This window comes from Eumetopias jubatus, unplaced genomic scaffold, assembly GCF_037043125.1.
Source record: "Eumetopias jubatus isolate StellerSeaLion01/CBP00866 unplaced genomic scaffold, mEumJub1_p1.0 scaffold_6, whole genome shotgun sequence".
Lineage (NCBI taxonomy): Eukaryota > Metazoa > Chordata > Mammalia > Carnivora > Otariidae > Eumetopias > Eumetopias jubatus.
In genome coordinates this window covers 52,069,104-52,083,016 of record NW_028274812.1, presented here as the reverse complement: position 1 = coordinate 52,083,016, position 13,913 = coordinate 52,069,104, and the positions used below count along the sequence as shown (strand labels likewise).

At 37.8% G+C, this 13,913-nt stretch overlaps 1 protein-coding gene across 2 annotated transcripts in view; it reads left to right on the top strand.

The window, feature by feature from the left end:
- Nucleotides 1–13,913, top strand: part of CEP57L1 (centrosomal protein 57 like 1) — an 86,189-nt gene that overhangs the window by 62,079 nt on the left and 10,197 nt on the right. For both annotated transcript variants that reach the window (XM_028104286.2, XM_028104287.2), the window contains exon 5: nt 12,479–12,595. In XM_028104286.2, the coding sequence (XP_027960087.1) occupies nt 12,479–12,595 (117 nt within the window). The remainder of the gene's footprint in view (nt 1–12,478; nt 12,596–13,913) is intronic.

Below are 13,913 nucleotides of genomic sequence, written 5' to 3'. Positions count from 1 at the left end.
TGAGGAGTGCATTTGTTGTGATGGGCACCAGGTGATGCATGGAACTGCTGAATCACTATTGTACACCTGAAACTAATATTACACTGTATGTTAGCTGGAATTTAAATAAATTTTACTTAAGGAAAAAAAGACACTATGAAAAGAAATAGCACACATAACAGACTATATAAGGCCTCTTACAAGTTAGTTCCAGCTGGGTGCTGGCCCTAAGAGACACAGACTTTAAGATAATTATGCTTGGGTCACCCGGGTGGCTCAGTCGGTAAGTGTTTGACTCTTTGTTTGAGCTCAGGTCATGATCTCAGGGTTGTAAGATCTCTTCCTTTATGGGGCTCCATGCTCAGCATAGAGTCTGCTTGGGATTCTCTCCTCTCCCCGCCCCCAACCTCCCACTTATTCATTCATTCTCTCTGTCTCTCAAATAAATAAATAAATAATTTTTTAAAAGATTTTATTTATTTATTTCACAGAGAGAGACACGACAAGAGAGGGAACACAAGCAGGGGGAGTGAGAGAGGGAGAAGCAGGCTTCCCATGGAGCAGGGAGCCCGATGCGGGGCTCGATCCCGGGACCCTGGGATCATGACCTGAGCCAAAGGCAGATGCTTAACAACTGAGCCACCAGGTGCCCCAATAAATAAAATCTTTAAAAATAAAATAATTATTCTTGTTATAATCAAGGACATAAAAGACAGGATTGGCATTTTCAGGAAAGTACTGGAAATCATAAAATGGCAGAGCAGATTTGAGAAAGAACCAAATAAAAATTGTGGAACTGAAAAATATAGTACCTGAAATTTAGAACTGAATGGATGGATCTAACAGATTGGAAGAGATAATTAGTGAACTGGAAGACAAAGTCATCCAAATCAGCAAAGAGGCAAAATGAAAGTAAATTCAGAAAAGAGAGCAAGAGGCATACGTTAGAGTGAAAAGGTCAAACTTAAGTGTTTTTGGAGTTCCGTTACGAAAAGTGAAAAAATGGGACAGAAGCAATATTTGAAGACATAGTGATGGAGAATTTTCCAAAATGGATTAAGAAATTCACACCACAGATTCAAGAAAACTAATTCCAAAAATCTATAAAACTAAATTAGGATAAATAAAAAATATATACCTAGACACCTCATAATGAATAATAAGACAAGCATAAAATCTTAAAAGCTGGTGGGGTAAAAAAAGATTACATTCAAAGGACAACAATTAAAGTGACAGCAGACTTCTCAACTTAAAGTACTGAATTCAGAAGACAATGGATTGATATAGTTAAGTATTAAAAGAAAATACCTACCAATCTAAAAATCCTAAATCTGGGGAAAATATCCTTTAGAAATAAAGATGAGGGGTGCCTGGGTGGCTCAGTCAGTTAAGCATCTGCCTTCAGCTCAAGTCATGATCCCAGGGTCCTGGGATTGAGACCCGCAACTCCCTGATCAGCGGGGAGTCTGCTTCTCCCTCTCCCTCTGCCCTGCCCCCCTGCTCTCTCTCGTTCTCACATGCACACTCTCTCTCTCAAATAAATAAATAAAATCTTATAAAAAAAAAAAGAAAGATGAAATAAAGACATTTAAAGACTAACAAAGACTGAGATCATTTGTTACCGGGAGATCCATTCTAAAAGAAATGCTAAAAGACATTATTCAGACAAAAGGAAAAGTATCTTAGATGGAAGGTCAGAGATGCAGGAAAGAAATAAGAGCAATGAAGATGGTGTGTGGGGGGGGCACCTGGGTGGCTCAGTCGTTAAGCATCTGCCTTCAGCTCAGGTCATGATCCCAGGGTCCTGGGATCTAGCCCCACATCGGGCTCCCTGATCAGCGGGAAGCCTGCTTCTCCTTCTCCTGCTCTCCCTGCTTGTGTTCCCTCTCTCGCTGTGTCTCTATCTGTCAAATAAATAAATGAAATCTTAAAAAAAAAAAAAAGATGGTGTGTGTGTGTGTGTGTGTGTGTGTGTGTGTGTATGTAAATCTAAATGAATATTGTATACAACAATAATAACATGTGGTTTAAAGATATATAAAGGATTAAAATTAATGAGAACAATAGCTTATAAATTAGGAAGGGGTAAGTGTAGTTTAAAGTGTTGTAAGGTTTTGGGCGGAGCAAGATGGCGGAGGAGTAGGAGACCTGGATTTCGTCTGGTCACAGGAATTCAGCTGAATAGGGATCAAACCATTCTGAACACCTACGAACTCAACAGGAGATCCAAGAAAAGAATAACAACAACTCTCTGAACAGAAAAGCGACCACTTTCTGGAAGGTAGGACGTGCGGAGAAGTGAATCGGAGGCGATATTCAGGAGGATAGACGGCAGGAGGGGGCCTCCGTCAGCCGCTTCTGGCTAGTGATAGAGCCGCGGAGCACAGAATCGGAACTTTTAGAAGTTGGCTCCGCTGAGGGACGTCACTCCAGTGGCTAAGCTGGGGGTGGAACCCTCGTGGGACAGTGTGGTCTCAGGACCCTTGGGGTCACAGAAAGACCAGGGGTGCTGAGTGCAGCAGAGCTCCCAGGTATCGGAGCAGGGAAGCCGGCTGCAGAGACGGAGCCGAAGCGTGGGCTCTCAGCTCAGGGTGGCCATAAACTGTGATCCGCGGCCCAGTCGGGCCACTGCTCCTCCAGCAGGGACCCAACAAGTGGCAGAGCCGGGGAGACTCCCCTTCCTCCCCTGAAAGGAGCGGCACGGGAGCGCACCACAGGGATCTGCTGGGTTTGGAGACTCCGCATGGGGTCGGGTGCCAGAGATAGAAACACTCGGTCACAGGCCGGGTGAGCACGGAGTACGGCCGGAGACCAGGGAGACGGGAGTGACTGACTGCTTTTCTCCGGGGGTGCACTGAGGAGCAGGGCCCCGAGTTCTCAGCTCCTCTGGGGCAGAGATTGGGAGGCCACCATTTTCACTCTTGTCCTCCAAAGCCGTACCGAGAGCTTGCAGGGAACAAAGCTGCTGAGAGCAAACCCGAGCAGATTGCTTAGCCCGGACCGACAAAGGCGGGGCAATTCCACCTCTGGCAAAGACATTTGGGAACCACGGCAATAGACCCCTCCCCCAGAAGATCAGCAGGAACAGCCAGCCAAGACCAAGTTTACCGATCAAGGAGAATAGGAGAACTCCAGCGCTAGGGGAATACTGCCCATAGAATTCATGGCTTTTTTTTACCATGATTCGTTAGTTTTTCAAAGTTAATTTTTTTAACTGGTTTTTTTTTTTGAATTTTTCTTTTTCCCTTTTTCAACCAACATCTTACCAATCCCTTTTTTAAAAAAAAATTTTTTTTATTTTTTTATTTTTAGAGTCATATTCTATCCCTTTATATTAGTTACCCTTATTTTTGGCATATATATATATTATATATATATATATAAGTTCTCTCTTTAAAATTTTGAGATACAGTTTCTTCTAACAGATCAAAATATACCCTAAATCACTAGTGTATGGCTTTGTTCTAGTCTCCTCCCTGATCGCATTCTCTCCCTTTTTTTATTCTTTTTTTTTTAAATCTTCTTCTTTCTTTTTTCAAACAACTTCTTATCTTATCAATTCCTTTTATTAAAATCTTTTATAATTTTCATTTTTACAGTCATCTTCCATCCCTTCATTGTATCAACCCTTATTTTGTACATATGTCTTTCTTTAAAATTTTAGGAGGCACTTTCTTCTAACAGACCACAATACACCCAAAATCTAGTGTGTGGCACTGATCTATGCACTAGCCTGATCATATTTGCTCATATTCTGTTTTTTTTTGTTTTGTTTTGTTCTGTTTTTGTTTGTTTTTATCTTTTTCTTTTTTCTTTCTTTCCCTTTCTTTTCCCCTGGTTTCAGGTCTTTTCTGATTTGTTTAGAGTGTATTTGCTGGGGACATTGTTAACCTGTTAGCATTTTGTTCTCTCATTCATCTATTCTCCTCTGGACAAAATGACAAGACGAAAAAAATCACCTCACCAAAAAGAACAAGAGGTAGTACCGTCTGCCAGGGACCTACTCAATACGGACATTAATAAGATGTCAGAACTAGAGTTCCGAATGACGATTTTAAAGATACTAGCTGGGCTTGATAAAACCACGGAAGATATTAGAGAAACTCTCTCTGGAGAAATAAAAGAACTCAAATCTAATCAAGTCAAAATCAGAAAGGCTTTTAATGAGGTGCAATCAAACATGGGGGCACTAACTGGTAGGATAAATGACGCAGAAGAGAGAATCAGTGATATAGAAGACCAAAGGATGGAAAATAAAGAAGCTGAGAAAAAGAGAGATAAACAACTACTGGATCACGAGGGCAGAATTCGAGAGAGAAGCGATATGATAAGATGAAACAACATTAGAATAATTGGGATCCTAGAAGAAGAAGAAAGAGAGGGGCAGAAGGTATATTGGAGCAAATTATAGCAGAGAACTTCCCTAATGTGGGGAAGGAAACAGGCATCAAAATCCAGGAGGCACAGAGAACCCCTCTCAAAATCAATAAAAATAGGTCAACACCCCGACATCTAACAGTAAAACTTACGAGTCTCAGAGACAAAGAGAAAATCTTGAAAGCAGCTTGGGAGAAGAGATATGTAACCTATAATGGTAGAAACATTAGATTGGCAACAGACCTATCCACAGAGATCTGGCAGGCCAGAGAGGACTGGCAGGATATCTTCAGAGCACTAAACGAGAAAAATATGCAGCCAAGAATACTATATCCAGCGAGGCTGTCATTGAAAATAGAAGGAGAGATAAAAAGCTTCCAGGACAAACAAAAACGAAAGGAATTTGCAAACGTGAAACCAGCCCTCCAAGAAATATTGAAAGGGGTCCTTTAAACAAAGAGAGAGCTTAAAAGCAGCATAGACCAGAAAGGAACACAGACAATATACAGTAACAGTCACCTTACAGGCAATACAATGGCACTAAATTCATATCTTTCAGTAGTTACCCTGAATGTAAATGGGCTAAATGCCCCAATCAAAAGACACAGGCTATCAGATTGGATTAAAAAACAAGACCTATCAATATGCTGTCTGCGAGAGACTCATTTTAGACCCAAAGACACCCCACTTAAATAAAGACTTTAAATGACACAATGGACCTAATGGACTTCACAGACATATTCAGAACATTCCATCCCAAAGCAACAGAATACACATTCTTCTCTAGTGCCCATGGAACATTCTCCAGAATTGATCACATCCTAGGTCACAAATCAGGTCTCAACCACTACCAAAAGATTGGAATTATTGCCTGCATATTTTTAGACCACAGTGCTTTGAAACTAGAACTCAATCACAAGACGAAAGTTGGAAAGAATTCAAATACATGGAGGCTAAAGAGCATCCTACTAAAGAATGAATGGGTCAACCAGGAAATTAAAGAAGAATTAAAAAAATTCATGGAAACCAATGAAAATGAAAACACAACTGTTCAAAATTTTTGGGATGCAGCAAAGGCAGTCCTAAGAGGAAAGTATATAGCAATACAAGCCTTTCTCAAGAAACAAGAAAGGTCTCAAATACACAACCTAACCCTACACCTAAAGGAGCTGGAGAAAGAACAGCAAATAAAGCCTAAACCCAGCAGGAGAAGAGAAATAATAAAGATCAGAGCAGAAATCAATGAAATAGAAACCGAAAGAACAGTAGAACAGATCAACGAAACTAGGAGCTGGTTCTTTGAAAGAATTAACAAGATTGATAAACCCCTGGCCAGACTTACCAAAAAGAAAAAAGACCCAAATTAACAAAATCATGAATGAAAGAGAAGAGATCACAACCAACACCAAAGAAATACAAACAATGATAAGAACATATTATGACAACTCTATGCCACCAAATTAGATAACCTGGAAGAAATGGATGCATTCTTAGAGATGTATCAAGTACGAAAATTGAACCAGGAAGAAATAGAAAACCTGAACAGACCTATAACCACTAAGGAAATTGAAGCAGTCATCAAAAATCTCCCAACAAACAAAAGCCCCGGGCCAGATGGCTTCCCTGGGGAATTCTTCCAAACATTTTAAAGAAGAATTAATACCTATTCTCCTGAAACTGTTCCAAAAAATAGAAATGGGAGGAAAACTTCCAAATTCATTTTATGAGGCCACCATTAGCTTGATCCCAAAACCAGACAAAGACCCCATCAAAAAGGAGAATTACAAACTAGTATCCTTGATGAACATGGATGCAAAAATTCTCACCCAAATCCTAGCCAATAGGATCCAACGGTACATTAAAAGGATTATTCACCACGACCAAGTGGGATTTATCCCTGGGCTGCAAGGTTGGTTCAACATCTGCAAATCAAGCAACGTGATACAATACATTAACAAAAGAAAGAACAAGAATCATATGATCCTCTCAATAGATGCAGAGAAAGCATTTGACAAAGTACAGCATCCTTTCTTGATCAAAACTGTTCAGAGTATAGGGATAGAGGGTACCTACCTCAATATCATAAAAGCTATCTATGAGAAACCTACAGCGAATATCATTCTCAATGGGGAAAAGCTGAGAGCTTTCCCCCTAAGGTCAGAAACGCGGCAGGGATGTCCACTATCACCACTGCTATTCAACATAGTATTAGAAGTCCTAGCCACAGCAATCAGACAACAAAAAGAAATCAAAGGCATCCAAATCGGCAAGGAGGAAGTCAAACTCTCACTCTTTGTGCAGATGATATGATACTTTATGTGGAAAACCCAAAAGACTCCACCCCAAAACTGCTAGAACTAATACAGGAATTCAGTCAAGTGGCAGGATATAAAATCAATGCACAGAAATCAGTGGCATTCCTATACACCACCACCAAGACAGAAGAGAGACAAATCAAGGAGTCGATCCCATTTACAATTGCACCCAAAACCATAAGATACCTAGGAATAAATCTAACCAAAGAGGCAAAGGATCTGTACTCAGAAAACTATAAAATACTCATGAAAGAAATTGAGGAAGACACAAAGAAATGGAAAAACGTTCCATGCTCATGGATTGGAAGAACAAACATTGTGAAGATGTCAATGCTACCTAGAGCAATCTACACATTCAATGCAATCCCCATCAAAATACCATCCACTTTTTCAAAGAAATGGAACAAATAATCCTAAAATTTGTATGGAACCAGAAGAGACCCCGAATAGCCGGAGGAATGTTGAAAAAGAAAAGCAAAGCTGGCAGCATCACAATTCCGGACTTCCAGCTCTATTACAAAGCTGTCATCATCAAGACAGTATGGTACTGGCACAAAAACAGACACACAGATCAATGGAACAGAATAGAGAGCCCAGAAATGGACCCTCAACTCTATGGTCAACTCATCTTTGACAAAGCAGGGAAGAATGTCCAATGGAAAAAAGACAGTCTCTTCAACAAATCGTGTTGGGAAAATTGGACAGCCACATGCAGAAGAATGAAACTGGGCCATTTCCTTACACCACACACAAAAATAGACTCAAAATGGTTGAAAGACCTAGATGTGAGACAGGAGTCCATCAAAATCCTAAAGGAGAACATGGGCAGGAACCTCTTTGACCTCAGCCACAGCAACTTCTTCCTAGAAACATCGCCAAAGGCAGGGGAAGCCAGGGCAAAAATGAACTATTGGGATTTCATCAAGATAAAAAGCTTTTGCACAGCAAAAGAAACAGTCCACAAAACCAAAAGACAACCGACAGAATGGGAGAAAATATTTGCAAATGACATATCAGATAAAGGGCTAGTATCCAAAATCTATGAAGAACTTATCAAATTCAACACCCAAAGAACAAATAATCCAATCAAGAAATGGGCAGAAGACATGAGCAGACATTTTTCCAAAGAAGACATCCAAATGGCCAACAGACACATGAAAAAGTGCTCGACATTGCTCGGCATCAGGGAAATCCAAATCAAAACCTCAATGAGATACCACCTCACACCAGTCAGAATGGCTAAAATTAACAAGTCAGGAAACGACAGATGTTGGTGGGGATGCGGAGAAAGGGGAACCCTCCCACACTGTTGGTGGGAATGCAAGCTGGTGCAGCCACTCTGGAAAACAGTATGGAGGTTCCTCAAAAAGTTGAAAATAGAGCTACCCTGCGATCCAGCAATTGCACTACTAGTTATTTACCACAAAGATACAAATGTAGGGATCCGAAGGGGTACGTGCACCCCAATGTTTATAGCAGCAATGTCCACAATAACCAAACTGTGGAAAGAGCCAAGATGTCCATCGACAGATGAATGGATAAAGAAGAGGTGGTGTATATACACAATGGAATATTATGCAGCCATCAAAAGGAATGAGATCTTGCCATTTACAATGACGTGGATGGAACTGGAGGGTGTTATGCTGAGTGAAATAAGTCAATCAGAGAAAGACATGTATCATATGACCTCACTGATATGAGGAATTCTTAATCTCAGGAAACAAACTGAGGGTTACTGGAGTGGTGGGGGGGTGGGAGGGATGGGGTGGCTGGGTGATAGACATTGGGGAGGGTATGTGCTATCGTGAGCGCTATGAATTGTGCAAGACTGTTGAATCACAGATCTGTACCTCTGAAGCAAATAATGCAATATGTGTTAAGAAAATAAAAGAATAAGAAGAAGATAGCAGGAGGGGAAGAATGAAGGGGAGTAAATCGGAGGGGGAGATGAACCATGAGAGACGATGGACTCTGAAAAACAAACTGAGGGTTCTAGAGGGGAGGGGGTTGGGGGATGGGTTAGCCTGGTAATGGGCATTAAAGAGGGCACGTTCTGCGTGAAGCACTGGGTGTTATGCACAATGAATCATGGAACACTACATCAAAAACTAATGATGTAATGTATGGTGATGATAACAATAAAAAAAATTCAAAAAAAAAAGTGTTGTAAGGTTTTGGGGTACCTGCCTGGCTCAGTTGGAAGAGAATGCATTTCTTGGTTGTGAGTTTGAGCCCTCTGTTGGGTGTAGAGATTACTTAAAAATAAATAAAAACTGAAAAAGAATTACTAAGTGTTTTAAGGTTTTTGCATTGTTTTGGAAATGGTTAACAGTAACAATCAATACTGGCTTTTAATGGGTCAAGAATTTAATAGGTTCTTCCAGGAACTATAAAAGTTGACTGCGGAATTTATCCAGAAAAGCAAAGGTCCAAGAATAGCAAAACTATTCTGAAGAATAAGGTCCTGCTCTACTGCATATTGAAACAAATTGTAACTATCAAAATTAACATATTTTTATGGATAGACAAGCAGAATAAAGGAATAGAATATACTCAGAAACAAACTCACTTACATGGAAATAATATACAACAAGGATGCCATTGCAGATCAGTGGGGAAAAGATAGACTTCAATAAATGGTTCTAGGAAAATTGGTTGGCTATGTGAGGAAAAAAAATGAAATTGGATCCCAATCTTACATCATACACAAAAATCAATTCTAGGTGGGTTAAAGATTTACATGTAAAAGGCAAAACTTTGTTTTTTTAAAAAATATTTTATTTATTTATTTGAGAGAGAGAATGAGAGAGAGCACGAGAGGGAAGAGGGTCAGAGGGAGAAGCAGACTACCTGCTGAGCAGAGAGCCCGATGCGGGACTCGATCCCGGGATTCCAGGATCATGACCTGAGCCGAAGGCAGTCACTTAACCAACTGAGCCACCCAGGCACCCAAGGGAAAACTTTGTAATTTTAAAAAGGAAATGCAGAACAATGTCTTGATGACCTTGGCATGGAGAACAGTTTCTTAAACAAGATATAAAAAGTAACAAAACAGTATAGAAATGGGCCCAGTTATGATGAGACATTTAGCAGGAAAAAAGAAATTATAAATGGCCATACATGTATAGAAGAATTATCATTCTCATTAGTAACTAGGAGAATATAAATTAACAGCACAATAAGGTACTACTTCACATCCACCAGTATGGAAAAAACGTATAAACCTGGTAATTCTGGGTTTTATAAATGAGGGTACAACAACCAGAAGAACAACCACTTTATAGAGTTCATAAGATAAAATACGTTATATTTTATCTTATAAAATAACATAGAAATTCCTGTCCTAGCTAAATATTGTAGATCAGTGACTTTTAACAGTTTTTTAAATGTTTTTTATTTAAGTATAATTTACATATGGTGAAATGTGGAGATCTTAAGTGGAACGTTCAGTGATTATTGATAAATAAATATACTCATACACTCCATAGCCCTCCCAAATAACAGAAATTCTCTCATATCTCTTTCAAGATATTTCCTGCTCTCTCCCCACTTCCCGACAAGGCAACTACTATTGTGATTTATTTTACTTAGAGTTTTTGCCTGTCCTAGAATTTTTTATATTTGGATCATAGAAAATGTACTCTCTTATTTATCATAAAGGTTTTTTTAGATTAATCCATGTTGTATCAATAGTTTTTTTTTTTTACTTTTTATTGTTGTATAGAATTTTATTATACAGATATGCCACGATTTGTTTATTTGTTTTTCATAAAATTAGTTGGGAAGATTCTTTCTTCTGTTTTCTGAAAGATTAGCATTATTTCTTCCTTAAGTGTGTGATAGAATTCAAATTTGATAGAAGCTATCTGGGACTGTAGTTTTCTTTGTGGACTGTTTTAGATTATGAATTCATTTTTTTTAACAGGTGTAGGCTACTTGGAATTTGTTTCTTTTTGTGTCTTTAGGGATGTCCCCCTTTCATTTCTGATATTGCTAATTTATAACTTTCCTCTTTTTAAAATTATTCCTCTACCTATCACTTTTATCAATTTTATTGATTTTTTCAAAAAACACCTTTTTTATTTTTAAATTTTTTTATTTCCTACTTAATTTATTTCTACTTTATTATTTCTTTCCTTCTACTTATATAGAGTTTAATTTGCTTTTCTCCCCCTAGCTTTGTATGTTGGAAGTTCAGATTATTGATGTTAAAACTTTTATTCTTTTTTAAATGTTGCATTTAATGATGAAAGCTATCAAGTTCCCTATAAACTGCTTTACCTGCATCCCACAGATTTTGATATTTTGTATTTTCATTATCATTCAGCTAAAAATATTTTCTAACTTCTCTAATGATTTCTTTTTAAATTTTATTGATTTCTCCTCATCCTCTGTTAACTTCTCTCCTCCTCCTCCTTCTTTTCAGTAGCTGCTGTACAGGTTAAAATATGTATTTTTTACTTACCACACCCTGCCATGAATTAGTATTAAAACATTTCAGTATAATGTACCATCCTCACTATAATATGCTTCCACTTGTCCCCCTTTGTGCTACAGCTTCCATACATTTAATTTTGCATTATTGTAAAACCCACAAGACATCATAATTATTTCTGCTTTAAAGGTTAATTATCCTTTAAAGAAAACTTAAATAAGATGAAATATGTATCTATTCCCATTTTTACCATTTCCAATGTTTCTTATTTCTTTGTGTAGATTTGATTTTATGTCTGGTGTCATTTCCTTCAGACCAAAGTACTTCCTTTACAAGTATGCTGGGAATTCTCTTAGCATACATTTTTCTGAAAAAGTCCTTATTTCACCATTATTGGGGAAGGATATTTTCACTGCATATAAAATTCTGGTTGACAGCTTTTTTCTCTCAGCACATTAAAGATGTGGTCAAAGTTGTCTTCTGGATTTAATAGTTTCTAATGAGAATTCTTACCTTCATTCTCCTGTGCATAATGCATCATCATTTCTCAGGCTGCTTTTAAGGTTTTCCCTTTATCACTGGTTTTCAACAATTTGATAATGATGTGCCCAAATGTGAATTTTTTTGTATTCTTGGGTTTTTAAATTTATTATTATTTTTCTTGAATATGTCAGTTAATATTTTTCATCAAATTTGGAATGTTTTTAGCCATTATCCTTCAAATAATTATTCTTGTCTGACCTCCGTCTTCTCTCCTTCTGTAACGCCATTTGAATGTCAGATCACAGATCACCAAGACTGTTTATTGGTTGTTTCAGTTTTTTGTTTTTTAATAGACTTTATTCTTTAGAGCAGTATTAAGTTTATAGAAAATTGAGCAGATAGTGCAGAGAGTTCTCATATACTTCCTGCCCCCTCACAGTTGTCTCTATTATTAACACATTGCATTAGTGTGGTAATAAATACATTACAAAACTGTGTATAGATATGAAAATATATGTATAACTTTCCTTTTCTCCAGTTTCTCTATATGCTTTATTCCTCTGATAGTTGCTTTTCTGAGGATAAGACAGTGTGTAGGTTTGGTCACCTTACAAATAACAGTTTATTTAATACAGGTTTCACTGATGATGTTTTCCTTGGTAGAAATGTTATATAAACATGCATAGAAGAGTTTATTCCATTGATGCTAATATAGCTCTTTTTTTATAATTTGATTTTCTTGTTTTTTACTCATAAGCACCTAAAGCATATACATGTATGTATGTGTTTCTTATGACAGATTTATTGTGCTTTAATTCTCAGAAATTGTATTATTTTTGAGCCATTGGCATCACTTGACAAATACAGGTTTTGTTTTTATCCTTTCCAGGCCCAGCTTCAAAGGGAAAAAGAACAAGATCATAGGAAGCTGCAAGCAAAACTTGAAAATCTTGATATCTTAGAAAAAGAATGTTTTAAACTTACAACCACTCAGAAAACTGCTGAGGTAAGCTTCCACTTATTTCTTTGAAGTGATGATGCCAGGAATAAATCTTTAGTGTTAAGCATTATTGGCCCTATATGTGAATATACAGTAAATCTGATTTATAAAACTTCTTTAACAGCTCTTAGTAATCCAGATATGAATTTCTGCCTATGGAGATTAAAGTTAATGTATTCTGTCATGGCATGAATGAGCTTGCCTTTTGATGTAAAATTGTAATTTTGGCTTCTTCTGAAATGGCAGAACATTTTCATTTGTCAGATAATTTGCCTAAAGGTTATTGAAAAGATTGTCTTTCACCATTTGTAGTTAAGTCTATCTTCAATCCTCCTGAAATGCCCTCTCCATTTTCCAACCAAATTTTATCCATTTTGTAGGACTTTCTCCAGGTCCTGCTTCCTCTGTGAAGCCTTCCTGAGTTCTCCAACACTCAGGGAGCTCTCCCTTTGAAATGGTACTATCCTCAAATTCTGAACCATACCATGGATATAAGATAAAATATTTATATGTATAAGTATATACGTGGTCTGAGTCAAATTATGCTCATTGTTTTGTTGTTTGTTTCATGTATGTTACTGTTTCCTTAAGTACAGTATAAGCTCTTAAATAACAAGGAACATATCTTATATTTCTTTTTTTTCATTTTTTTACAAATTGAGATAAAATTGACATAGAACATTGTATTAGTTTTAGGTGTACAACATAATGATTTGATATTTGTATTTTTTTGATATTTGTATATTTTACAAAATGATTACCACAGTAAGTCTAGTTAATATCCATCACCATATGTTGTTACACAATTGTTTTTCTTTTTTTTTATGTTTTTATTTAAATTCCAGTTAGATAGGGCACCTGGGTGGCTCAGTGGATTGAGCGTACAACTCTTGGTTTCAGCTCAGGTCATGATCTCAGGGTCATGTGATCTAGCCCTGTATTGGGCTCAGAGCTCAGTGGGGAGTCTGGTTGGAATTCTCTCTGTCTCTTTCCCCACCCCTCCCCCTGCTCTCACTCTTTCTCTCAAATAAATAAATAAATCTTAAAAATAAATAGAGATTATGCTAAGTGAACTAAGTCAAGCAGAGAAAGTCAGTTATCCTATGGTTTCACTTATTTGTGGACCATCAGGAATAGCAGGGAGGACATTAGGAGAAGGAAGGGAAAAATGAAGGGGTGAATTGGAGGGAGAGATGAACCATGAGAGACTATGGACTCCGAGAAACAAACTGAGGGTTCTAGAGGGGAGGGGGGTGGAGGGATGTGTTTGGCTCAGTTATGGGTATTAAGGAATTGCATGGAGCACTGGGTGTTTTACACAAAC